The 27,336-nt window shown below is 47.1% G+C and overlaps 1 protein-coding gene across 1 annotated transcript in view; it reads left to right on the top strand.

Annotated features, from left to right (window-relative positions):
* PLXNB1 (plexin B1) overlaps positions 1-27,336 on the top strand; it is a 152,642-nt gene that overhangs the window by 45,796 nt on the left and 79,510 nt on the right. The window contains exon 4 of the mRNA XM_083722203.1: positions 20,319-21,447. Coding sequence (XP_083578329.1) covers positions 20,320-21,447 — 1,128 coding nt within the window. The 5' untranslated portion in view covers position 20,319. The remainder of the gene's footprint in view (positions 1-20,318; positions 21,448-27,336) is intronic.

The following is a 27,336-nucleotide window of genomic DNA, read 5'->3' as shown; positions in this document are numbered from 1 at the left end:
GCCTTCCTTCCCCTCTCTGATTTCCTTCCTTGCATAAAAGTTTCCAGTCCAAGCACCAGCAGGTGGACTGCAGGGATTGGCCAAGAAAAAGGTACATGGCCACGGGTTCAATTAAGTTCCACTTCTCCAATTTCTCCTACCCGCACCGCCCGAAATATTGTTTCCCCCCGCTTGAAGCTGAACTTTGTACGTTGGCAGGGGATTTGCCCCAGAGACAAGCAGATGCTCTGTGCTTTCTAGCCTAAATCCTTTAAGACTGGTAGAATTCAAATCCATTAAAAGTTGGGTTTTTTTTAATGCACTAGAAAGGCTTCTCTGAAGCCTGCTGAGTATAAGCTTTTGTGTGGCACCAGGCCAGAAATTCAGCCTGCTTCTCCATGTTATTGAGGTCAGGCCTTCTTTTATTTTTTATTTTATGATCCCTGTCCACAGTCTTTACCATCTCCCTCCTCAGTTTCAAGCCATTCATGAATCCAGCTAGTGTATTTACCACACAGCCCTTCAAATATCTAATTAAAATGTTGAATACTACTGGACGGCTGCCAGCTCCAGCCAGAGCCTCCTCCCAGTATGTCACTAGACAATTGATCACTGTCGTTTTCCTGTCAATTTATATCCCTCTCGCATAACAGCACTGTCTGGCCGGGAGCTTTCTGTGGTTTCATTATGGCTGTTATTGTGTGCTCGTTATAGCTGAGGATCCAGAGGTCTTGAGCGGCTGCCACTGAGATGGGCACCGCGAATCCTGCCCTGTCACCATTGGCACCTAGGTCTTCAGACTCTTGATATACATCCATTTCTCTCCCTTGTGATGGAGGGCTGTGGAGAAACATATAGAAATGCCTGACAAAAAGTACTGATTGGTGGTGTGTTTCTACAGACCAGAAAGAGAATACGGGAAAGGTTATTAGCTGCCTTATCCTAAGTCAGGCTGTTGGCTCATCTAGGCCTCTGCTGTCCAAAGTTTCCCAACTGTATCAGTGGCGCCGTTTGTCTGTGACACATGCCACTCAAATAGACATTCGCATTGTTCTCAGTTGGCTCCCAGGACAAAAGGTAAATGAAGGATAGGCCTATTATTGTTAAAATTTGTGTACTACCCTTCATCTGTAGATCTCAAGGTGGTTCACAAAATAAAAAAATGAAATAAAAGAAACACAAAATACATAATAAAAACAAAAACAGGAACAAACCAACAAACCCTCCTTCCATCCGTTCCCATTTCCCCAGACTTTGGGGTTTTATTTATGTTGCCTTTATATCCTAAGGCACACAAGATGACATATGTCAGTGATGGCCAAACTTGGCCCTCCAGCTGTTCTGAGACTAAAACTCCCATCATCCCTAGCTAACAGGACCGGTGGTCAGGGATGATGGGAGTCGTAGTCCCAAACATCTGGAGGACCAGAGTTTGCCTATGGCTGACCCAAATCTTACAGACAGCTCCTCTTTCTGGGCTCAGAGCCCAGCACCCCAAGCCCACAGATAAGGACAACATCAAAGAAAGCCAATTAGCTTAATATCAAAGCAAGTGACTATAAATATATATGAGCTCACTGCTGCAATAACTGCCCATTAATTGGGGGTTATCTTGACTACCAAGATGGCGTTTGCAGATTGCACATTGTAGTCCCAAAACAGCTGGAGGGCCAAGTTTGGCCATCACTGATGTATGTGGTTCTCCCCACCTCTTTCTATCCTCCCAACAACCCTTTGAGGTAGCTTAGGCTAAGTGTTGGGTGGGGGCGGTGGGTGAGGTTGGCCTAAATTTACCCAGTGAGCTTCATGGCTGAGTGGGGATTTTATACCCTGGTCTCTTAACTGTTACACTAAACTGGCTCATATGCTAGCCTGGCTAGATTCTGAGCAGTGATGATGCTTGGGGACTTCTCTCACCCTTGTCAACTGTAGAAGAAGAGTTTGGATTTGATATGCCGCTTTATCACTACCCTAAGGAGTCTCAAACGGCTAGCAATCTCCTTTCCCTTCCTCCCCCGCAACAAACACTCTGTGAGGTGAGTGGGGCTGAGAGACTTCAGAGAAGTGTGACTGGCCCAAGGTCACCCAGCAGCTGCATGTGGAGGAGCGGGGAAGCGAACCCGGTTCACCAGATTACAAGTCCACCGCTCTTAACCACTACACCAACTGCAGGCTGTATTCGGGAATCGCAAGGTGTTCCTCAGGATGATGCAACTGGTCATATACTGGCAGTGAGTGACTGAGTGTGGCGGGGAAAAGAGGGATTAGCATTGCATGTGGCCTGCCCACTCTTGAGGGGCAGTGAGCGTGGCCAGTGTAGTAGCTTAATTTTTCAAGGCATGCTTCAACATCTGTCATGGTGCATAATCTGCCCCAACATTCATAGTGGGAATAATTTGGGAATCCCTGGCCAACTCATCAATTTGCAGCAGCCGTCCAAGGCCTCAGTTTTTGTACTTCAGTGGACACTGTTCCATCACCCACCTGGCCTCAGTTCCTTCTCACTCGATAAATCTGTCCTGGATGCTTTAGCTGAGATTTCTGCATTTCAGGGGGTTGGACTAGATGACCATGATTCTAAATGCTGACCCCATCATCATCTTCTTAGACTAAACAAAAGCAGCAGATTGTGCAGCTTTCTGGACATCACTGTTTCAGATCTTAAGCATGGTTTGTTTGTTGTTTATTTAATTTATATACAACCTTTCTCCCAAATGTGTCTGGTGTGGCAAACACACAAGCGATAAAATGTCTAAAAGCAATTCCAGAACAGATGCTGACTGTGAAAGATTTCTGCTTTTTAAAAGGCTGGTAGAAAGAGGAAAATTTTCAGACAACAAAGGTGGAGCTTGCCTAGTATTTAACTGAGGTGAGGATCCCATGGACCACCTGATAAGATGGTGTTTTCAGGAGGCCCTCTCCTACAGAGCACAGTGATTGATTTGGTATACAGTCGTACCTCGGAAGTCGAACAGAATCCGTTCCAGAAGTCCGTCCGACTTCCAAAATGTTCGGAAACCAATGCGCGGCTTCTGATTGTCTGCAGGATGGTCCTGCAGCCAATAGGAAGCCATGTTGGACATTCAGGTTCCAAAAAAGTTCCCAAAATGGAACATTCACTTCCGGGTTTGCGGTGTTTGGGAAACAAAACATTAGACTCGCAAGGCGTTCGGGATCCAAGGTACTACTGTATACTGACTAAACAGAAAGAACAGCTTGTTGTGGGGAAGTCTGTGTTAAAATCCTTCACCCGACCATAGTTTTTTCCTTGGCCTGGCTATTTTGCTTCTTAAATATAGGGGCTTCCTCTGTCATGTGATCTCTCCCCCCCCCACCATCTGGTAGGTACAGTTCAGCAGCAGCTCTCTACCTTGAGACCTGCTGTTGGCGTAGTTTGGGCTTTAAGCGTCGCTGGGTCATGAATCGCACTCTTAATGAAAAAATAGACTCTTCTCTATATTTAGCCACTGAACGGGGCTTGGCTGTTTTTCTTTTTGGAAAGTATCTTGTAAAAACTTGGCTGCTTCTGAGTAGCCTGAGGTGTGTGTGGGGGGGAGGTGGGGGGGGGGAAATAATTTAAAGCTTTGTCTGTTATGAAAGCTGTTTAAACAATAGCTAAATTACACACACATCTCGGGAGCAGCTTACTTGAAGCTGCTTCGCTATGAACTAGTCGCCCACATCATGGAGCCCAATCCTGCTGTGTTTTGTTTATTTTCAGTGCTTATCCCGAGAGTGGGGGGTGGGATACAGGAGCACCGGCTGTTTCAGAGACCACCAAGCAGGTGGTAGCTTGAGTGCCATACCTGAGCAATTGGAGAAACTGGACAGATTGGGGAGAAAAAAGAATTCCTTTTTTTCCTAGGATAATTCCTTACACCAGACATCTTTCACCTTTGTCCATCCAGGCCAGTATTGTCTACTCTGACTGGCAACAGATCTACATCATGTCAGGCAGAGGTCCTTCCCATTACCTTCCCAGGCTATTTTAACTGGATTGAACCAGGGATCTTCTGAACACAAGAGCATGTGGCACTGCCACTGAGCTATGCTTCTTTCCCCATGACATGCATGTTTGGGTCACAGTTAAGGACTCGCCTTCCCAGTTCCCAGCTTCCCCTTACCCATCCCATTGTCAAGCTGGAATGGAGGAATCTCCAGAGCTCGAACCACAGGGACTTCACCACTTGAGGCCAAGACTTTAAAAGAGTCATGACTTCCTCCAGAGAATGCTGGGGGCTGTAGTTTGTTGAGGGAGCCGAAAGAAGTGACAGTTTCCTGGGAAGAGGGACTGATGGTTAAACCATCCTGGGAACAGTTGCTTTGTGAGGGGAATAGAAGTCTGGACAACTCTCAGCACCCATGACAAACTACAGCTCCCATGATTCTTTGGGGGAAGCTATGATAGTGCTTTAAATTGTGTTGTGTATGTGGCCATAGTCTCGTGAGCTACTGTCCACAGTATTGTCTCAATCCTATTAGAGGAGCATAAAGGAACAGAAGGGCTGTGCCATGTCAGCAGCTTCTGGATCGGCTAGGCCTGGTGTGTCTTCCAGGAATCTGGTCCTTCAGCCTTTGCCTACTCCACAGAGTATTTCCTGCAGTGCCGCACCTCAAGCCGCTGAGCTGGAGAACAGCCCCAGAGGCCCATAGCCCCGGCCTGCTCCTAATTTAGCATGCCACTATAGATGGTTTCACAATCACGTTGGTGATGCATGGTGCAGGTAAATCAGGACCTAGGAGACAGGCAGTGGTAGCAGGACTGTTTCTGGATGGGAGATGGATACCAACCGTAGGCCCTTTTCTGCTGCACCTTCTCAGGAGGCAAAAAAACTGGAGGAGGCTGTGGAGCAGGACTAGTGAGGGGGCTTTGTGGGTAGGGTAGGTGGTCAAGAGGGCTAGACAGAGAGGCCCTGAGGACCCATATTTGGCCTCTTGGTATGAAGTTGCACATCGTTGTTGGCTGTCTTGACACAGGAAAGCCAGATCATCTCCAAGAGGGGTCTGTCCAGCATCTGCTTGAGAGACCCTCCAGTAAGGGTGTGCCCACCATCCTGCTAGGTGATTTGGTTCCATTGTCAAATTGCTCTTACCGACAATCAATGGCACTCGTGATAAATGATATATAGCTCATAGTTTGTGATAGAATTATGGGCCTGGCTGCAGAATTTCGGCTTCCTTCATGTAGGCGAGCGATGGATCGCCTTGGATTATCATAGCTCCCACACCCCTCAGCACATCACTTGGCTTGGAGCAGCCGTCTGTTTCACCCGGTGAAACCAACACAATTGATTCCAAGTTCCTGTAAAAACATGTACATATACATAGCAGAGCAAGTATCAACGCAGTAAAAAAGCTTTTCTCCCCTCCAGGTAATTTTCGTTGTGTATAATCGGGTTATTTAACCACACAGAGGTCTTTCTCAGGACTGGTTATTAAGATGCTTAAAAATCCCTGCAAATATTTTAAAAACCCGTATGGGGGATCATGGTATCCAAATGACATACAAATCCAAAAAGTGTCTTTTTATAAAAATAAAGCCGCCCCTGCAATATTCCTCTATGTGATTCTTTTATTATCTCCTAGTTAAAACCAAACTGGAGCATCTGCAGTGCCATACCTCTGTTGCTTGCTTCTGCCTTTTCTATAATTAGCGATTATAATAAATATTTGCTCCGCTGAGCATTAAAAAGGTATGCGCTGCTCCGACATCTCTCAGACGTATAATGGGTAGGCACCAAACTGGCAGGAAGCACTTTATTTGCCTGCTATTAATACTCTTCAGGATTATAAATGGGAAATAGTTACTCATCTCACGAGTTGTTTTCCAAGTGGGTGAAATCTGCCATTTAAATAGATAGCTGCACATTTGGGCATTAGGAGCAGAGCAAGCAGCAGCTGGGGCCCGTCAGATGGATGGGAGTGTGCGAAGAGAGCGGTGCGTCTTCCGCCCCTGACAATGTTTTATTTGCAGTCCCTGTTAGTTATTTAATGTAAACATGCACAGTACGGCAAGATGCAGAAATGCAGAACAATCATAAAACAACAAGTAAGAGCAGGTAGTTGAAAAGCCAGCAGCCAAATGAAAATCGGCAGTCGCCTCACCCTGCCTAACGTTAGAGCCGGCCCTGAAGTCATGCCATGGCTAGGAATGGCTCAGTCTCCTTTGGCTATTCCATGCTCTGTGGAAGCACTGGATAAAACACACCCACAACCTCTCCAACACTTTCAGCCTCAGGAATGGAGACAGTTTTATAAATCCTTAAAAAAAATATCTGTTTAGCGGTTCTCCTGAAACAGGTTTGTTGGCTGCACACTAGAGAAAGCAGCATTTATTAGTGGCTGGGCAACCCCGGCTTTTGTTTACAAAACTCCATTGGGATTATTAACTAATAATGCGAAATCTAGCCTGGAAGCAGAAGGCATTATCCTCCATCACTTGACGCATCCAGGAGGGAGCGAGGAATTGTTATTGAGGTGGATAATAAAAGAGGATTGAAATCAATCTCTTGAGTGCCGATATGAGATTAAAATTTGCCACTGGGTGGGTGGAGAATTCAAAGATGTGCGATCTCGCTTACTTTTTGCCTTTGGAGGAGCTCAAAGGCCATACTCACAGCAGAGGAGGGCGGTTCAGTACCAATCAACGTGCATTTCATTAAAAAACCCAAAAAACTCCTAAAAAGTCACAGGTTTCTTTTGCAGTTCCCATGGAACAGGAGACAGAGGCTTCTCTTGCAGAAGCAATTAATCCTGTATTGCCTTCTGCTGCGCTCCAGATTAAATACGCTGGACCTGGGAGTGTTATTTCAACAGCGAGGAGTGGGAAATTTCCTTGGGGAGGTATATTAAACAATATATACAGCACTGTGACACCTTCCTGATGGAGAATCAAGAAACTACTGGAAACCCTGATTTGTGTTTTTCTAAAAAGGGGATCTCTGTGAGTAGGTAGGAGAGGAGAGGCTCGGGAGCGACGTGCCATGGCTGTACTAGTATACCGTATTTTAGCCAATTCCAACAAAACCTGCAGATGCATATGCAAATTATCCTTCTCCCTTCTGCTAAGGATTATGATGCTGGGATTACTCAAAGCAGTGCTAGGATGTTACGCAGAGCATCAGTGCAGAGCAGGCAGGGTTTTTTGTGTTGTTGTTTTTTTTGCTGCTACAGAAAGCAGGAAGGAAGGAATGTCGCGCGTATATCCTATTTTTCAGAAGCAGTTGGGGCAGAGGGAAGCAGGGAGGTCCTAGCCAAGGATGTGCAACTCGGTGTGCTTAAAAGGTTTGCCAGGAAAAGCTGGATTTTCTGATCTGTTCAAATGACACAATTTATTTCTTTGCTTTGTTTACTAGGGTTTATAGCTGCATGAGCGATGTTGCGCTTGTGCAGCGGGAGTGCCACTTCTTCTCCCTGTGCAACCCCAAATTCTGCTCCGGGGGGTGGTGGTCCCTCTTGTTGTTCTGGCTTTGGTCCCCAAACCTCTGTGTGATGCTGCTGGAGGGAAGAGGAGAGGGAAATTCTGTTGCACAAGCACAATGGCAGCCTTAGAGACGGCCACTTTTTACACAGCCATGCAGGGCGATGGGATGCTGCTTCCTGGCCCCCATAGAAAAGAGCCTAGTAGACTGGGGGTGGAGAGGAAGTTGACTTCCTGGGCTTGAGGCTCATGGGGAGACATTGTAGGGAGAGGGCAAGCTAGGGATGCCAGTAGAAGGCTGACTGGGACAAGGTAGACTGTGTGTTTTGCAAGCAGAACCTCCCGATTCAACAGTTGGAAGTCATAAAAAACATGATAGGGATGCATTTGAATTTGCAATTAGGTATAACAGGGACAATACAGATATAGCAACAGTTTAAAAAATATAAATTAAAACTTAAAGGTAAAGGTACCCCTGCCCATACCGGCCAGTCTTGACAGACTCTAGGGTTGTGCGCTCATCTCACTCTAGAGGCCAGGAGCCAGCGCTGTCCGCAGACACTTCCGGGTCCCGTGGCCAGCGTGATAAAGCTGCTCCGGCGAACCGGCACTAGAGTAGCACACGGAAACGCCGTTTACCTTCCCGCTATAAAGCGGTACCTATTTATCTACTTGCATTTAGGGGTGCTTTTGAACTGCTAGGTGGGCAGGAGCTGGGACCGAAAGACTGGAGCTCATCCCGCCGCGGGGATTCGAACCTCCGACCGTGCGATCGGCAAGTCCTAGGCGCTGAGGTTTTACCCACAGCGCCACCCGCGTCCCTAAAACTTAGTCACTAGCATATAACCTAAAATTACCATTTAATACCGTAATCATTATGATAGCACAGCTTGTTCCCTAAGTTTTATGGCAATTGCACAGTACCCTTAACATGATCTCAAGGGACGCGGGTGGCGCTGTGGGTTAAACCACAGAGCCTAGGACTTCCCGATCAGAAGGTCGGCAGTTCGAATCCCTGCGACGGGGTGAGCTCCCGTTGCTCGGTCCCTGCTCCTGTCAACCTAGCAGTTCAAAAGCATGTCAAAGTGCAAGTAGATAAATAGGTACCACTCTGGCGGGAAGGTAAATAGCGTTTCCGTGCGCTGCTCTGGTTCGCCAGAAGCGGCTTAGTCATGCTGGCCACATGACCCGGAAGCTGTACGCCAGCTCCCTCAGCCAATAAAGCGAGATGAGCTCCGCAACCCCAGAGTCTGTCATGACTGGACCTAATGGTGAGGGGTCCCTTTACCTTTACCTTTAACATGATCTCAGGATCCTTGTCCTCTACCAGGGATTTTAGACACTGAAGTTCGGATTCATTTGGAGATTTTTGCATAGGAGGGGTAATAAATACTGAGCGTATATCCCCGTAAAAACGGCAGCGTAACAAGGCATGAGAGACGGTTTCTTCCTCCCATCAAGCCGCAGGGGCAGACTCATTACCTTCAAATCTGCCCTGCAATAAGGCAGACGGCAGCACGTTGAATCTAGCGAAGGTAAATGATCGAATTCAACAGTTGGCATTTCCAGGTAGAAGAAGAGCGGTGCCAGTAGTCTCTGCAGAGCTTGGCAGGCCTATAGGCTGACTTGCCACAAGGCAACCTCGGATGTTAATTTCTAGTGCGTGAGAGAAGCCTCATAGACAGTCCACACTTAGGAGCAGTTGGAAATTTTTGCACTCTGCAAAAATGCAAAGCATGAAAGAGAATGTCTCAATACCGGGTGCTGGGAATCACAGGGGAGGAGAGCAGACCCTCAAACTGTCCCTATTTTTTAGGGTCAGTCCCAGTTTCTGATTTGATCCCTGAATGTCCCGCTTTTCCTTAGGACATCCTTATTTTCATTAGATAAATGTTGGAGGGTATGGAGTTATGGGTATGGAGTTATGTGGCCCCCGAGCCTAAGAGATAAGTAACTATGCAACCTTTAGAAGACATTCAAAGGCGGCCCTGTATAGGGAAGTGTTTTAATGTTTTATTAACTATATATTTATATATATATATATATATATATATATATATATATATATGAGATGAAAGCTGTCCAGAGTGGCTGGGGCAGGATATAAATAACACAATTGTTATTATGGAATAGGATGTCCCTGTTTTCATCAGAGAAATGTTGGAGGGTACGGTGCGAGTGCTGCTGTTGCAACCCATCTTGGAGCAGATCGTGACCCAGTCGAGGGCCAGCCCGACCTGCCAACTGAAGATCAGTGGTTTTAAGCCACCCAGATCCCCAAGCTTAGTTTTTAAAACCCTTATGCTTGTCATTGTGCTCCTAATAATCTGTGGGACGTGCCTGGAGAATGCAAGCTAAATGCCTCCCCACTACTTCCCCCTGCATTCTTATGGTACTTCCTGATACCTGATCTTAATCTCCTCGGCTGTAAATTGAACTTGATGCTTCTTGTAAGCAGTGGAGCGTTAACAACATGGCGCTACATCACCCAAAGGCAGGCGTGGGAAGGTGTCGTCTAGGCGTATCAACGTGCCCGGCTTAGTTTGTCATAGGAGCTGCGGTGTTGAGTTCTTGCCCAATACCAGACCAGTCCAGCTGTGCAGATAATAAGCCGCAAGCGGGAGAAGCAACTGTCTATGAATGAAGCAAAAGAGTTCACCAAAATATAGTATAGATATAGGCAAACTTGGCCCTACAGATGTTTTGGGACTACAACTCCCATCATCCCTAGCTAACAGGACCAGTGGTCAGGGATGATGGGAGTTGTAGTCCCAAAACATCTGGAGGGCTGAGTTTGCCTATGCCTGATACAGAAGTTCCCATGTACAGAAAACTGATGACAATGTGCCTTTCATGGGTTTTCCATCCAAATACTAAGGATTGTACCATGGGGTACCCAGACTCTGGTTTCCGGATCAACAGGAGTCCATGAACTTCATTCAGGCGGTCTGCAGCTGGTCTGTGGATTTGTGGCTGAAGAGAGGAGATAGCACATAACGTTGCATTAAATGTTCATATTAACTTCCAATTGTATTTTATTGATTTTTATTTCTTACGTTGCATTATCATTTGAATTAGGCAGCAAATGTTCTGCTCACCTGCCATGCAGTTGCACTAAACCCACTAAAGCTGCAGTCCTATACTGTATGCACTTACTTGGGAGTAAATCCCATTGAACAGTGGGCCTTCTTGCATGTAGGACTGCATTGTAAGTGTCACATAACAAGGGAGTTTTATTGGAGGGATTTCCCCTTAAAGATGACCTAAAGGCCTTTTAAATAGCAAAGCACATGGTAACACGTTCCTGGACTATATACCATCTCAGATGACAGGTGGATGGGAGAGTTAAATGCTGCAATGCTTTCCTGTAAAGATAAATAATAATAATACTTGAGCCACACACAAAACTTGTCTATTGTGGTGAAAGCCAGGAACCTCCTTCTAAGATCTAGTTTTCTGAACATAGCACAGAAATCATATCGCCCTCACCTGAAGTATCAAGTGGTCTGGTCTAGAAAAAGTACCGTATTTTTCGCTCTGTAAGACGCACCAGATCACAAGGCGCACCTAGTTTTTGGAGGAGGAAAACAAGAAAAAAATATTCTGAATCTCAGAAGCCAGAACAACAAGAGGGATCACTGCGCAGCGAAAGCAGCGATCCCTCTTGCTGTTCTGGCTTCTGGGATAGCTGCGCAGCCTGCATTCGCTCCATAAGACGCACACACATTTCCCCTTACTTTTTAGGAGGGAAAAGGTGAGTCTTACAGAGCAAAAAATACGGTATTTCCACATGATCCACGGTTTTTTAGACCCATCAGATGGTCTCATTCACTTTAAGCGCAGCTATTGTCTTTTTGTCCAGTGTCTTTTGCTGTGATAGATTCTGCAGAGCTCGTGGAAAAAAATCCAGCTTCCTGTGGGAATGAGCGCTGGCGTTTGTGACCTTTGGGGCTGTATGTCCCCCCCCTCCCCAATCCTCTTTTCTCCATTTTCCTTCCTGGTCTTTGTCTGTTTGTCTTCTCATCTTGTATTTCCTTCTTGGCAACCATTTGTACCACATGTCATTCCTTCGATTTTGTTCTGTTTTGCCCTCTGCCAAAGCAAAACATTTCAGGATCTTCTTCCATTCTGCCAAACGCTGGTGGTAGCTTTTATTTCCCTTTTGTCTTCTGTCGGTTGTGTAAACATTTGCAAACTGGTTCTTTTCAGCCTTCAGGGGCATCCCTAACTGCTGCGAAATTATAAAAGGCGATTGCTTTTTTTAAAGGTATGGCACGCTGCTCCCACTCCCCATGTCCCTGGGCTTGTTTAATGCTACTTTGAAATAATTGCTAATAATTAACCCTATTGTAATATTGTGATCCACGTTTATGGGTGCTGGTGGAGTCAAGGGTTTGAGAAAAACAAGAGTGTAAAAAAAAAAGATGGGTTGGGGAAGCTGTGCTTGCCATTACTGCCTTTAACATTTGTTACCAAAACTTTTGAAGATGAATCTAAACTGAATGATTAGATTGTAAATTACCTTCAAAACCTCAGGGACAGATGTCAAACATTTGTCCAGAGCTGGTGTGTGTGTGTGTGTGTGGGTGGGTGTGTGTGTGGGTGTGTGTGTGGGTGTGTGTATACAATGGTACCTCAGGTTAAGTACTTAATTCATTCCGGAGGTCCGTTCTTAACCTGAAACTGTTCTTAACCTGAAGCACCACTTTAGCTAATGGGGCCTCCTGAAGCACTATTTCTTAACCTGAAGCACTATTTCTGGGTTAATGGAGTCTGTAACCTGAAGCGTATGTAACCCGAGGTACCACTGTGTACACACACACACACACACACACACACACACACACACACACTTTAATTTTAGTTTCTGCACTTTATGCACAAATGTACATAACAAAACCCAGGCAGGTATTTCTCTCAAATGAAAAGTAGTCTCCAGAGGTTGCTATTTTGAGCGAAGGAGTGCTCTGTGTGTTGCTGGGGAGGGGCTGGGAAGAGCGCCTGGTAGCCATCTTAAAAGTAAAAATCACCCCCAATCTGTTCCTCTACCCAGGTTCCAGATGTGTGTGTTTTAAAAGGGCAATTATGCAGCTGGAATCCTGGCACGGGGAGTGACTGCTTTTCATTAAAACAACAACAGGGTTCCATTTTAAGCATTTCATGTAACGTGTAATTTCCCCTTCCGTTTGTACAGTCAACTTAACATTGGAAGAGGCAGCTGGATCAGGCCAGTTGCCCGGAACACCCTATTCTCACTGTGGCCAACTAGGTGCCCAGTAGAAGAAGAAGAAGAAGAAGAGTTTGGATTTGATATCCCACCTTTCACTCCCTTTAAGGAGTCTCAAAGCGGCTAACAATCTCCTTTCCCTTCCTCCCCCACAACAAACACTCTGTGAGGTGAGTGGGGCTGAGAGACTTCAAAGAAGTGTGACTGACCCAAGGTCACCCAGCAGCTGCATGTGGAGGAGCGGAGACACAAACCCGGTTTCCCAGATTATGTGACTACTGCTCTTAACCACTCCACCACACTGGCTCTCAGTAGAGGCCCCAAAGCAGGACCTGGGTGCAAGAGCTCTTGTGGTTTCCAGCAACTGGTGTTCAGAAACATTACTGCCTCTGTCTGGAGGCAGAACCGGATTTGTTACCCCAGGATTGTTAATCCTCGGATTATAATCCCAGTCTATATGACATTTGAAGGCAGGGTGGGGAGTCAGGGAAAGGTGGGTGGGTGGCCACTCTTGGCCCTCCAGGGAGTCCCATGTGGTCCACAAGGCTATTCCCCCAAACTATGCCCACCCTGTCAATCAGCTGGTGTGATTGACAGGTGGGGTTCAGTTCTGCACTGGTGTGCCTTCCAAAGCAGCAGGATGTAACCACACCTGCTCAACAGGTAATGAGCGGAGCATTCAATCCAGCTGGATGATGCTACGCCATCAGGGGCAGATTTTGGTAATCTTCCGTAATATTGCGCCAGAATTGAGCGACCCCAAATGGATCTTCTCAATTATCGATTTCCTCCTTATTTTGCCCCCCTTGGCTCAGCATCCTGTGCTGGGAAAATCTCCCACGTCACCTTAAATTCTTTGCCGACGCCAGCATGTTCCCTGCAAGAAAGGTATTGGCAAAGCAGACGCCTCCATGCAGGTTTATTTTGACAGGTAGGTGGGGTCCCACTCACCTGTCAGACACCTTAGGTCAAAGTTGACCAGTGAGCAGGAGATAAGAATCTGACCCACTGTGCCAAAAGGACTCCTGGCCCCATCTCAAGGTGTTGAACGGCTGTCTTGCACCATTCAAAGGCCGCTCTAGTCTTCTGCAGGTATGTAAGTTCCCATGTATGAAGCAGAGCTGGGATTGCACTAGCCTTTCTGTCACTGCCTCCTCCTAGTGCTTCTGCCCATGCGCCTACCAGACACTCACCGTATCCTATGCTCCAACAGGGGCACACATGCAGTCTGGATAATTGTTCTCTTGTCTCTGAACAAATGGGGGCCTATAAGTGATAAGATCAATGCATACAGGCTACTCTTCAGACATGAGACATGCACAGTACTCCATGCTCTGCTAACATCCAGATTGGATTATTGCAATTATCACACCAGGCTCCCCACACCTGGTTTAGAGCGTAGTTTGTCCTAAGAAGGAAGGAAATTGAGTCAGCGGTGTCTGCTTTTGCTCTAGATGTTGTTGAGTCTCGCCTGGATCACATCCATTTGAGATTAACATCCGTGAACATGTATGGATGTTAAGAGACTGAAATGGGGGGGGGGGCATTAACTGATCCCAGTCACATTAAAAAATGGCGTCAAATGACCAGAACCAGGCTTCAGGTGTTACAGCAAGATTTTTTTGGCAGCCTTGGCTTTCAGGTCGTGTTGCGATACTTCTAAGCCTTCATTGACGGCTATAACCATTGTAGCAGATGGTCAGGAATTCAGTATGGCTTCCATACACTTCTGAATGAGGGTGGGTCTATCCAACAGCTTTTTAGTCACAGCAGCTACATGAAACTGCCATATTCAGTGTACCTCTGAATTTGGTTGATGAGGAACAGCAGAAAGAGAGGAGAGATGCCACCATGCTGTGCTTCAGGCTTCCCCTAAGGACTTAAGAATCAGGCCAGTGGCCCATCTAGTCCAGCACCCTGTTCTTTCAAAGGCTGACCTGTGTGAAACCCGCAAGCAGGACCTGGGTGCATGAAGACTCTGCCTGGAATTTATAAGCTCTGACCTTGGAGGCAGAACATAGCCATTGTGGCCAATAGCCTTTCCGGAGGGCTTCCCAGGGGCGTCTGATTGGCTGCTGCTGTGGGAAGCAAGATGCTGTGGGACTCCACATGGGCTTGATCCAGCAGGGCTTAACATTCTTAAGTTAACCCTATTAATGCCTCTTACATGCGCCCAATTTTAATCACTCTCTTCTAGGTCCGCAGAAAAACTTCTGATAGTTTATTTGTGTGTTTGTGCGGACATCATTTATTCCCTGCCCTGTAGTGACTTGGAGGGCAGGTGTGTTAGGGGGTCCGTAACCCTTGCCCCAAGCCCCACAAAAGACCTAGTTGTACTAAATGCACCTCGATCTCTCTCTCTTTCCCATCCCTTAGAAGCCTGAAAAAGGGAGAGGAGAGTGGGAAGGGATGATCTCCGCAGCCCAATGCAGAGTTGCTTGGGAATGCAAGAGAAGCAAGTGTCTCCAGCGGCTTTGGGGGGGGGGGGGGAGGAGGGAGGGAATTCTGAGTGCCCATTATTCCCCAGGAACAAAAGCCCCTCTGTCTGTGCCACCTAAACAGCAGCCAGAGCTGGTGTGATGTGAATCGGCGTATGTGAGCTTCGAGGGCAGCGTGCCAAAGGAGCATCAGTGAGCGCGAGTGTCCCGGCCGTCTTGCTTACTTACCTAAAATAAGCATGGAGAGCTGGACTTTGGAGCTTAACAAAATGCTGGCTGTTAGAATCACAAGAGCCATTGTGCTCAATTGCCCTGGCACGAAGGTTACGCACACGGGCGCCTGTATGTGTACGGACCCCTGTGTTCCAGGTAGAGCAAACGCTGGACAGGGGACCGTCAACCCTCAAGGAAATCTGAGAGACATGGGCAGAAAGGTACCACGGGGATAACATGCAACAGGCTTTACATCCCAGAGAAAGACGATCTGCTCTCCAGACCCATCTTCCAGAGTTTTGGCCCGTTTGGCATAGAATTCCTAAACACTCTTTTAAGAATCTGTGAATGGCATTATCAGACTGAACTAACGTCATACGGTGTGCAGGATCCTGTCTTCCAACTGGCCAGGATCAAAAGGACGGTGGAACTGTTTCTGTGACAGCAGGGAGACTTTGAGAAAACTTTGTCTGAAGGACAGCCCTTTGGGCTTCTGCTCAAACTGCAGATCAACTCTTCCACCAAATAGAGCTCCAGCAGCTCTTGTTGCTTTTGCCATAGCTGTGGCAGTTTTTGGACGGCAGAAATGGCAGCCTAACAGGTCACTTACTGCTATTTCACAATATAGAATAGGAAGGGATACCAAGGGTCATTTAATTCAACCCTCTGCAATGCAGGAATCTCAGCTAAAGCGTCCATGACATACTGCAATTTATACATTTTGCTTCTTCGTCTGATCTGATACAGGGGACATGGAGAAGGTGCAAAACAGCTGCCCCGGAATGATTTTTAGGATGCTTAAGATTCTCGTCCCTTCGCTGGGGAATTAAATCAAAACAAAAGCGACACTGATTTCGAAGTGATATTGGCAGAGATCTCAAAAGACTTGAGTAGTAACATCCCTGTCAATAATTTCCCCCGCCCCATTTTCAACCACTGTCAAGAAACTGCGTTGAAAAGCTTCCGAATTGGAAGCTTTAACTTTTCTCCCCCTCCACAAGGTCAAGCAAAACTGCAGCAGCAACAAAGGGAGACTTTGGCCCAGAGGACAGCCTGTTCCTTCCCTCCAGCAGGCCCTGAAAGTCGTGGCCAGTCACACTTGGATAACACTTGTCCTGCCAGGGAATTGGAGTGTGGTGGTGCAAAAAGCACTCCCAGCGTTGGGATTTCACTGGGGAAAGTATCGCCTGGGGCTCTGCTCTCACCACCAAGGCAACTTTGACCTTTCACGCCTCCATGGGCAGTCTCCATAACAACGGATTAAGAACTGGGAGGATCTGTGGTTTTGTCAATAAGACCCGGGTGGTTTTGCACCCCTCCACCGGCCTAGCGCTGTTGTCTGCTGGGCTCTGATTTTTTTGATTTTGCAGAGTTGCACCCACAAACTTCCCTCCTTTCTGAGAATCGCCTTCTGCTCGTTGTTACAACTGCTTCTTCCATTGTATTTGCACTTCTTGGCTCTGCTGCTGCACCTTGCTTAGAGATGATCCTTTGACACGTAACATAAGACCCTGATTATAAGAGATAATTCTTCTCTAGCCCTATGGAATCCGCTTCCAGGTTGTAAACACCCTTTCAGCACCCTTGAGGTATGTACATAGTAGATGCATCTGTAAACAGCTGTTGCCATGCAGTTTATTTTTCTGATGAGATGAATCTGGTGCCCTCCCGTTTTTTCACTGGTTCTGCAGATTTATTTATTTTTATTTTTACTGGAGGGTTGGCTGTTTGCAGTGCTGATTGGTTGATGGCTGGCTGTCTACAGTACTAAGTGGCTGGTGGCTGTGAGCCTTCCTTCCTGGAGCAGTTCACGTTTTTACAGAGGAATTCTGAAAAAGCATCAGTTGCAACACGAACACTCGTGCATTTATCCTTTAATTCAGGCACAGGCACACTCAGCCCTCCAGATATTTTGGGACTACAACTCCCATCACCCCTAGCTAACAGGACCAGTGGTCAGGGATGATAGGAGTTGTAGTCCCAAAACATCTGGAGGGCTGAGTTTGCCTATGCCTGCTTTAATTCAACACCTTAAAAAACAACAACACCCTTTTTTGTGAAACTGCTCTGGAGAAGGGGGTTTAGTGACTAGATGACCCTTATGGTCCCTTCCAACTCTCTACAATTCTATGATTCTAGGCCCACAACTATTGGTGAGTTCACACTGTGTACATTGTGCAACCCAGTTGCCAGCTGATCAGTTCTGGGCAAGGAAGTCCTGCTCCAAGTACCATAGAACCAGCTTCCTTCAATCTCAGTACTGAAGGAGGATAATTATGTCCATCATAAACATTGTGAATGTATTTCCACAGTGCGGGGGATAGGGGCGGCCTCATATTACAGAGTAGACCACACCGCTTGCCTGCCTGAGATCCCATCTTCAGTCCCCAGTATCTTCATTCTAATAGATATTGGGTAGCAGAGCTGGATGAAACTTTGGAGAACTACAACCAGAGGAGGTAATACAGTGGTACCTTGGTTCTCAAACATAATCCGTTCCAGAAGACCGTTCGACTTCTGAAACATTTGAAAACCAAGATGTGAAGGGCTGGCTGTAAGTTCAGTTGGAAAAATTGAAAGACACGCAGCGGAAGCTGTTTGAATTCCAAGGCACGTTTGAAAATGGAAGCAATTACTTCCAGGTTTTTGGGGTTCAGAAACCAAAACTTTCGGCTTCCGAGATGCACGAAAACTGAGGTACCACTGTATTGGGCTAAGCCGGGGTGTCTGTGTGTGTTCCTTTTCAGTCCGCAGATCACATTTTCTTCTGGACAACCTTCCGACAGCCACTTTGCCGAGGTGGGCAGGGCCAGGGGCAAAACTAGGCAGAGGAACATATGTAAATTTTAGCTTTTGTAGAGTAGGCTATTTTCTACACACCTGCTCCTCCACCCACTCTACCCTGTAGTCAGGTTAACAAGGGCCATTCATTAGAATTCAAGGATGCATTCTTCCAGCCAGACCAGAACACCTGGGGCACAAATCAGCACCGGTGAGGGGTGTGGGCTGAGGAAAGTTCCCAAGGCCAGTCATCTAATCCAGGGGTCACTTTTTCAGCAGGGGGCTGGTCCACTGTCCCTCAGACCTTGGGGGGGGGGGTGCGGACTATATTTTGAAAAAAATAATGAACGAATTCCTATGCCCCACAAATAACCCAGAGATGCATTTTAAATAAAAGCACGCATTCTACTCATGTGAAACACCAGGCAGGCCCCACAAATTACCCAGAGATGCATTTTAAATAAACGTACACATTCTACTCATGTAAAAACACATTGTTTCCTGGACTGTCTGTGGACCAGATTTAGAAGGCGATTGGGCCGGACGCAGCCCTTAGTTTGCCTACCCATGATCTAATCCAGGCTTGTCCAAAGTCCATTTCAGGGGCCTAATCTGGACCGGTTGGTTTAATCTGGCCCCTGTGGCAGTTTACTTCCTGGGGTAAAATCCTCCAAAACCCTCAACACCTTCATTCCTAAAAAAATGGGGGTAAAATCATAAAAAAGCTCAACAACTTAAATCCTAAAAAAAAGTTAACAACTTTGGTCGGCCCTCACGGCCCTTCATTTCATCAAATCTGGCCCTCTTTGAAAAAAGTTTGGACACCTTCTAATCCAACCTCCTTCAATGCAGGAATCTTTTGCCCAATGTGAGGCTTGAACCCACAACCCTGAGATTAAAAGTCTCATGCTCTACCAGCGGAGCTATCCCAACAATCAGAGAAAGTCCTGAATGGCTTCAGTCAGACCTTGGGGGCTCTGTGTTCACAGGGGGGCTTCCTATAAACAGAAGCAGTTCGCTGGATGAAGCCAGTGAGCTAACTTCCTGGTAGGTGGGTTGCTGTTGTTTTCCAGAGAGGGCAGGGCAGAGCAAGGAGGTCAGTTCAGTGCAAACGCACCAGCAGAGGAGCGTTTGCACCACACCAACCTCCCTGCTATCTTGCCCCTCCCAGCACATTACTGTAACGCACCTGCCAGTTGACTGCTATGAGAAGCAGGATTCTGAATTAGATGAACCTTTAATTTGATACAGCAGGACTTTTTTACATACTTATGAAAAGGTATAGGCAATGTGTAATGCAATTTCTTAAACTGGAGAGGGAATTATCAGATCATTTGAATGTTTCAGATACGAGGAGCTCTTTTCCCTTCTACATTGCCAGCCGAAGCAAATGGAGAATTATGCAAATACATGCAACTTGCATTATTCAGCTTTTTTAAATGAAGAATTTGGATTTCCTTGATGTAGGCTGAGGATTTTCTTTTGCACAAAGCTTTTGCGGGGAAAGTGACATTTGCCCACCAACTCTAATTTCAGCAGAAGATATGCTAACGAGGTTAATAACATACAAATTTGTTTCAGCTCTTGTTTCTAAGACTCAGTCCTGGTTTAATACTGGACATGCATAGATGAAGAGTTGGGAATCACTGGAAGAAGTAAGCTGATCTTAGCTTTTGTGGAGGGAAATATGACTGATTTGGTTTGACAATTATTCTCTCCCACTTAATCTGTTGATTATGTTGCTCAGATATCTGCGGACGTGGTTCGATTACGAACATGATGATATTTTTTTGGAATTTAAATAGCTGCAGCAAAAAACATCAATTGTGTTGGAACCGTATGGTCATAATCCTCCAGCATTGAAAAAAATGGGTTTTGGGAACACGGAGTTTAGTTTTAATGGCGAAACTGACTGAATAAGGCCACATGAGAGCTTTTATTCATTACATCCATATCCTGCCTTTCCTCTAAGGATCTCAAGACAGATTACACGATCACCCATTTCCCCAATCCGCCTACCTTTATTAGGAGATGGCAGATAGTCATATACAGAAATTTCCTGATCGTCTTTGTTTGCTTACAAGAATGCAGAATATAATTTAGATATATGTGAGACCTTTCCAGTGCTATAACCTCTTTATACTATGTGAAATTTATTTATAATGAAGAGTAGGGGAAAGAGTTGATAACGGCTAGTGTTTTTGAGATGAATTAACTGCACTTTCTCTGTGTCTCTCCCTCAACCTTATCTCTCTTGTAGAATGAGTATGATGCCTCTGGGGGCACTCCTTCTTCCTGCTCTGTGTTTCCTGGGTGCAGTAATTCCGCCGGGACTCCAGTATGCCACCTTTTCGCACAACGCCACCAAATTCCTCCATCTGATCATGGATCCCAACTCTGGGACTCTCTACCTGGGGGCTACAAACTTCCTCTTCCAGCTGACGTCGGGCCTGGCCCTGGAGGAAGCCGTCTCTACTGGTCCCTCTTTGGACAGCAAGGATTGCCTGCCGCCTGTCACCAGGCAGGAATGCCCCCAAGCGCAGGAGACGGATAACTACAACAAGCTCTTGCTGGTCAACTCGCCCAAGGAGGAGCTCATCGTTTGCGGCAGCGTGTGGCAGGGCATCTGCGAGAAGAGGAGACTCGGCTTCATCGACCGAGTCCTCTTTCAGCCCCAGACGCCGGGGGACACCCAGTACGTGGCAGCCAACGACCCCAACATCTCCACTGTGGGGCTGATCGGATACGCCAAAGACAACATGCCGCTGCTCTTTGTGGGCCGGGGGTACACCAGCCGGGGGGTCGGGGGCAGCATCCCCCCCATTACCACTCGCAATCTCGGGACCCACCCTGGGCAAGACCCACACTCCATCTTCTCCTACGAGGAAACGGCCAAGCTGGCCGTGGGCCGCCTCTCGGAATACAACCACCACTTTGTCAAGTCGTTCACGCACGGCTCCAGCGTCTACTTCCTGTTCTACCGGCGGGACCTCAAGTCACACTCGCGTGAGTACCGCACCTACATTTCCCGCATCTGCCTGGACGACGCGCATTATTACTCCTACGTGGAGCTGCCCTTGCTCTGCCGGAGTAAAGGGAAGACGTACAGCCACCTCCAGGCCGCCTACGTCTCCCAGCCGGGCGGAGAAGGCGGCATCGGCGGCGCAGCCCGGGGAGACGTGCTTTTTGTTGCCTTTTCCGCCTGGCAGGCTTCTTCCGGGAAGCTGAGCGAGGAATCTGCGCTCTGCATTTACACGATGGACGAGGTGGACCGCCTTGCCACGCGGACCAGGGACCTTTGCTACACCAAGGATGGGAAATCGGAGGAAGGTGTCGAGGTAGCTTATATAGAGTATGACGTCAGCTCCAACTGTGTCCAGCTGTCGGCGGTAAGTGGGGTGTGCGTGTCCTGCGACGTGCATGTGGGAACCCACAGCTTGAAGAGGGCAAGATGGCATTCATTGTAAAGGGACGCGGGTGGCGTTGTGGTCTAAACCAGTGCTCCCCAACCTTTTTATCGCCGCAGACCAGTAAATGTTTGATAATTTTTCCGTGGCCCGCTTGTTTTGAGCTGAGTTCCCCCCTCCGTGCACTTACCTTACGGCAGCTTCTCTTCAGTCCCCGCGTCTCCGACCTCGAGTCCTCAGTCCTCCCGTGGGGCCTCCTCCTCGGCGAATGGCGTGAGTTTTGCCTTTCGGCCAATCAAGAAGCAGGAGGACCCACTCCCTGATTGGCCAGGAGGAGCATCAGTGTAACAATAGCAAATTTTCATACGCTATTGTCACACAATGGGCGGGCTTGAGAGGGCGCAATGCTCTGTGCCTCGGCCGCCCGCCACAGTGAAATGATTTGAAGTTACTCGGGCAGCCCGGTGCCGATTGATCCACGGACCGGCACCGGGCCGCGGCCCAGGGGTTGGGGAACACTGCTCTAAACCACTGAGTCTCTTGGGCTTGCCGATCAGAAGGTCAGCGATTTGAATCCCCGCGATGGGGTGAGCACCCATCGCTCTGTCCCAGCTCCTGCCAACCTAGCAGTTCGAAAGCATGCCAGTGTGAGTAGATAAATAGGTACCACTGTGGCAGGAAGGTAAACGTTTAGTCCTGCTGGCCACATGACCCGGAAAGCTGTCTGTGGACAAACGGCGGAAAGCAAGATGAGCGGCACAGCCCAGAGTCGCCTTTGACTGGATTTAATCGTCCAGCGCTCCTTTACTTTTTTTTTTAACCTATAGGCAGAAGGAACTCAACTTTGCAAGTTCCACAGATCAGGGGTAGGTAGAAGATGGGTGGGTGCCTTTCCTGGTTGATTTCTGCACAGTTTTAACTATTTCAGCACCAGTTTCTGAACCCCAGTTGTTAAAAAAAAACTTTGCTTTCCTCAGTGAAATTCCCTCTGTGGGTGGTGGTGGATGGGTATGTACTAGGAATGGACCTCTTTGTGGAAAGAGTACAGAAGGCATTCAACGTGGTGTTAGGCTGATGGTTTTGTCGGGATAGGCAGTTCTGATGGAATGATTCCCCCATCTCCTTCCCCCTGCATGCTGTTCTGGGGGTTCTCAAGCACTGGCAGGAAACTCCATTGTGCAGGTGGAAGTTCTTGTGCAGGGCTCACCCTATGGGTTGTAGCCAAGTGAGTTCTGCTCAAGAGTAGACCCATTGAAGTTAATGAAACCTAAGTTTGTCATGTCTGTTAACTTCAGTGGGCCTACTCTACCGTTGACTACAAGCCTCTGTTTGATGGATCTTGGGGTTCTAGTAAAAACAAAAAAAACAAACTCCAAAGTAGATCTTGCAAGCCTGCCATCGACCACTTTCCAAGAAAGTAAAAAATTGTTAAATCATCGGCCACGTACGGAGGAAAGGTTGCCGATTAACCTTTTCAGTTGACTCATGTCGATATTAGCCTCACTTCAACACCTCTTTGCATTTCGGAGAAATATGATGAAGTATAAAAGGAGTAATACTTGAAATGCATATAACAATTAAGTGTGTTATATAATGAGCACTGTAGGCATCAAAATCTCTGCAGGAGCTGTTGTCTTTTGTACTCCGGCATTGAATTTCAAATTACACCTGGTTGTTTAGAGTTCTATAAACGATGATTTATAATTCAGAAATAATAACTTCGGGGCAAGTCTTTTGAATATATGTTTGTACTGTTTGTCTCTTAGAAAAAAGATGTAGAAGTTGGAGAGGGAGTGGTCAGGGAGGCAGATTTAATCGCCCATAACTAAAACAACTCTTCTTGCTTGCAATTATTGTGGTCAGCCTTAAACCTAGTCACCTTAAACGTATATTACAGTGGAATGCCTAAGTGCCATTTCCCCCCCAGTTGTTGTTGGTGGATATTTTCATCCCTACACAGCTTTATATTTTAAAGAAAAAACTTTCAAAGCCGTTTACAGAACATTAAAACATCAAATAAAATAATCCAGAACAAAAATTCAAGCTTTAAGGAAAATATTTCAGACCCTTTTCTAAGTGACATTTTGCTTTCCCCATATATCTTTCCCTACTTAATTTATATAGCAGACCCATAGCAGAAGTACTCTAGGAAGCCAGTATGGTGTAGCAGTCAGAGTGTCGGACTCGGACCTGGGAGAGCCGGGTTCAAATCCCCATTCAGTCAGCCCCCACTGGGTGAACTTGGGCCAGTCACAGCCTCTGAACCTTACCTACTGGGTCATTGTAGCGATTAACTGGAGGAGGAAGGTGAACCATTCACTCTGCTTACCTGCTTAAGAAAGCTGGAGAGCCCAGCCAGATAACAACAACAACAACAACAACAATTTATTTATACCCTGCCCATCTGGCTGGGTTTCCCCAGCCACTCTGGGCGGCTCCCAACAGAATATTAAAAACACAATAAAACATCAAGCACTAAAAGCTTCCCCAAACAGGGCTGCCTTCAGGTATCTTCTAAAAGTCAGTTGTTTATTCCCTTGACATCTGATGGGAGGGCATTCCACAGGGCGGGTGCCACTACCGAGAAGGCCCTCTGCCTGGTTTCCTGTAACTTGGCTTCTCGCAGTGAGGTAACCACCAGAAGGCCCTCGGCACTGGACCTCGGTGTCCGGGCAGAACGATGGAGATGGAGACATCAGTTGCCAACCTTGCACCCAGAGATCTTCATGCAGTCGCAATTGGAACTGCGCCAGTCACAACAAATGGGAAATTTCTAACACCGCCTGTGTTGAGGGAGCTTATACCCATATTCAGCGAAATGTGTGAACTAGCCTAGTTCCATGGAGAGTGAGGGAGCACCTTCCCTTTGGGAAAAGGGCATTTCTTCTTCTTTTCTTCTTTTCTCGTAGCCAAGTAAGATTGTTTTCCATAAACACGGTTTTAACAGTGAGTCCGTAAGTGACTGTGGAGGCCAGTTCTGGATCCATACGTCCTTCCACAGTGGGGACATTGGTTTCCTGGCGGGAGTTGATCATGATGTGGATTTGCCAAGCGTGCCTTTCTCTTGCGTCCTGAGTTCGAGTGTCTTCAAAGCCCATGACATCTGTTCTCCAACTGGAGTGCTCCCAGGCCAATGTTTCCCAATTGTTGGCGTTTACACTACATTTTAAAAAAGATTTGCCTTGAGATAGTCTTTAAACCTCTTTTGTTGACCACCAGCATTACGATTTCCATATTTAAGTTTGGAATAGAGTACAGTGGTGCCTCAGGTTACAGACACTTCAGGTCACAGACGCTTCAGGTTACAGACTCCGCTAACCCAGAAATAGTACCTCGGGTTAAGAACTTTGCTCCAGGATGAGAACAGAAATCTCACAGCAGCGGCATGGCGGCAGCAGGAGGCCCCATTAGCTAAAGTGATGCTTCAGGTTAAGAACAGTTTCAGGTTAAGAACGGACCTCCAGAACAAATTAACCTGAGGTACCACTGTACCATAGTTGCTTTGGAAAACCATAGGACTGCTTAGAAGTTTGTCTTATAATACTTGTCCCCTGGGGTTGTCAATAGATGGGGCCTGTGGGTGGGGTGGGGCTGGGGACACAGGAGCCTGGTGCTGTGTCTGTTTCAGCGCAACACCCACCCTCATGACTCCTCTGGCACATTAAAAACTTAACCAGTCTATTTGTGGCTCTTACTCTTTAAGGGGACACAAGCCTCTCTTTGTTGTTGTGGACCTGCTCTTGTGACTCAGACAGCAGCTTTGGAATGCAGGGTTGCCAGCCAACACCTGGTGAAAGGGACAGAGATACGGGCAAGGAGATAAGCCCAGTCACCTGCTAATTGCTTCAGATCAAAGAGGCGTTAAAAGCCCGGCTCCAGGGGCCAATTTGAAAGCTGGCAAGCCTTAGATCCCTTGTTTTCAAGAGCCTTGTAATCTCTTTCCGCTGCCCAGAGGCATTGATAGGCACCCTTGTCAAAGGAAGGAAGTAAAAAAATACTTAGAGAGATAGCATGCCTGTTGACCTTGGACATTGCTGTAAGGACCCCCCCTCCCCCCCCCAAAAAAACCCCAGGGAAGTTTTAATTTGCATAGGAAGATTGGTAACAAGAACTACAAAATCTTGGGCCAGCTCTGTCTGGAGGGCAACTGGAGAGAGAAGGCCTCTGTCTGTACTTTGTGGTTTCCATTGCAAAGGCGGCACAGAATGTATTTTTATGGGAGTCTTGTAGATCATCTACTGGGGGGAAATAAAACGGGAAGTTTGTCCTGAATGGCAGCCCTGTAAAAGTGAGGAGCTTTTCAGCATGGCTTGTTTTCTCAGGGTTTGGGGGGGGTGTTAATAAGCTTTTTCTAGGAAGCTGCCTTATTATTTAGGAGGTTTGGTATACGGCAGCTTCCTTTGAATCGGACCCCAAAAGAAAGAGAATGCAGAACTGCAATACAGTGGTACCTCAGGTTACATACGCTTCAGGTTACAGACTCCGCTAACTCAGAAATAGTACCTCGGGTTAAGAACTTTGCTTCAGGATGAGAACAGAAGGTACCACTGTACTGAGGTACCACTGTATGCTTGTGACAGTCTAGTAGCCTTATTCAGGACCAGTGGCAGCTTCCAAACCATCTTCACAATGAACGTAAACACAGAAGAGGAGCCTCCTGCTCCATTGAGTGCAGCCTCCCATCCTCAGAGCAGCCAACCAGATGTCTGTGGGCAGCCTGCAAAAACGGCCAGGGAACAGCAGGGCTTTCCGCTCCCGAGGTTTCCAGAAACTGGTATTCAGAACCATTATGGCCTCTGACAGTGGAGATAGAACAGATCCATGAGGGTTAGTAGCCACTGATACAGCCTGATCCTCCAAGGATTTTTGTCTAATCCTTTAATGCCGTCCAAGTTGGTGGCCACCCCTGCTCCTTGTGGGAGTGGATTCCACAATTTAAATATACACCGTGCGAAGAAGTACAGTGATACCTCAGGTTACATACGCTTCAGGTTACAGACTCCGCTAACCCAGAAATAGTACCTCGGGTTAAGAACTTTGCTCCTTGTGGGAGTGGATTCCACAATTTAAATATACACTGTGCGAAGAAGTACAGTGGTACCTTGGGTTACATACACTTCAGGTTACAGACTCCGCTAACCCAAAAATAGTACCTCGGGTTAAGAACTTTGCTTCAGGATGAGAACAGAAATCATGTTCCGGGGGCGCGGCAGCAGCAGGAGGCCCCATTAGCTAAAGTGGTGCTTCAGGTTAAGAACGGACCTCCAGAACGAATTAAGTTCTTAACCTGAGGTACCACTGTACTTTCATTTGAATCTTCCAGCATGTAACACATGGGTAGACAAACTAAGGCCCGGGAGCCGCATCCAGCCCAGTCGCCTTCTAAATCTGGCCCACGGGTGGTCTGGGAATCAGTGTGTTTTTACATGAGTAGAATGTGTCCTTTTATTTAAAATGCACCTGGGTTATTTGTGGGGCATAGGAATTCATTCATTTCCCCTCCAAAAATATAGTTCGGGGCCCCCACAAGGTCTGAGGGACAGTGAACCAGCCCCCTGCTGAAAAAGTTTGCTGACCTCTGAATGTTGACACATAATGCATTACTCTGCTTTCCTTTGGTCCACATCACCAAGGTGCATCCATATGTACTCCTGGGAGAAGCCTAGCATGTTTTGTTTTTTTCCTGCTTGACACTGCTACATTTAAAAATGTGGTATAAACACCAACAATTGGGAAACACTGGCCTGCGAGCACTCCAGTTGGAGAACAGCCTTTACCAAAGGTGTCGTGGGCTTTGAAGACACTCGAACTCAGGACGCAAGGGAGAAATGTGCCTAGAGGAAGGCACGCTTGGCAAATCCACACTGTGAT

This window comes from Podarcis gaigeae, assembly GCF_964106915.1.
Source record: "Podarcis gaigeae genome assembly, chromosome: 2".
NCBI classification, from domain to species: domain Eukaryota; kingdom Metazoa; phylum Chordata; class Lepidosauria; order Squamata; family Lacertidae; genus Podarcis; species Podarcis gaigeae.
This window is presented reverse-complemented; position numbering and strand designations above follow the sequence as displayed.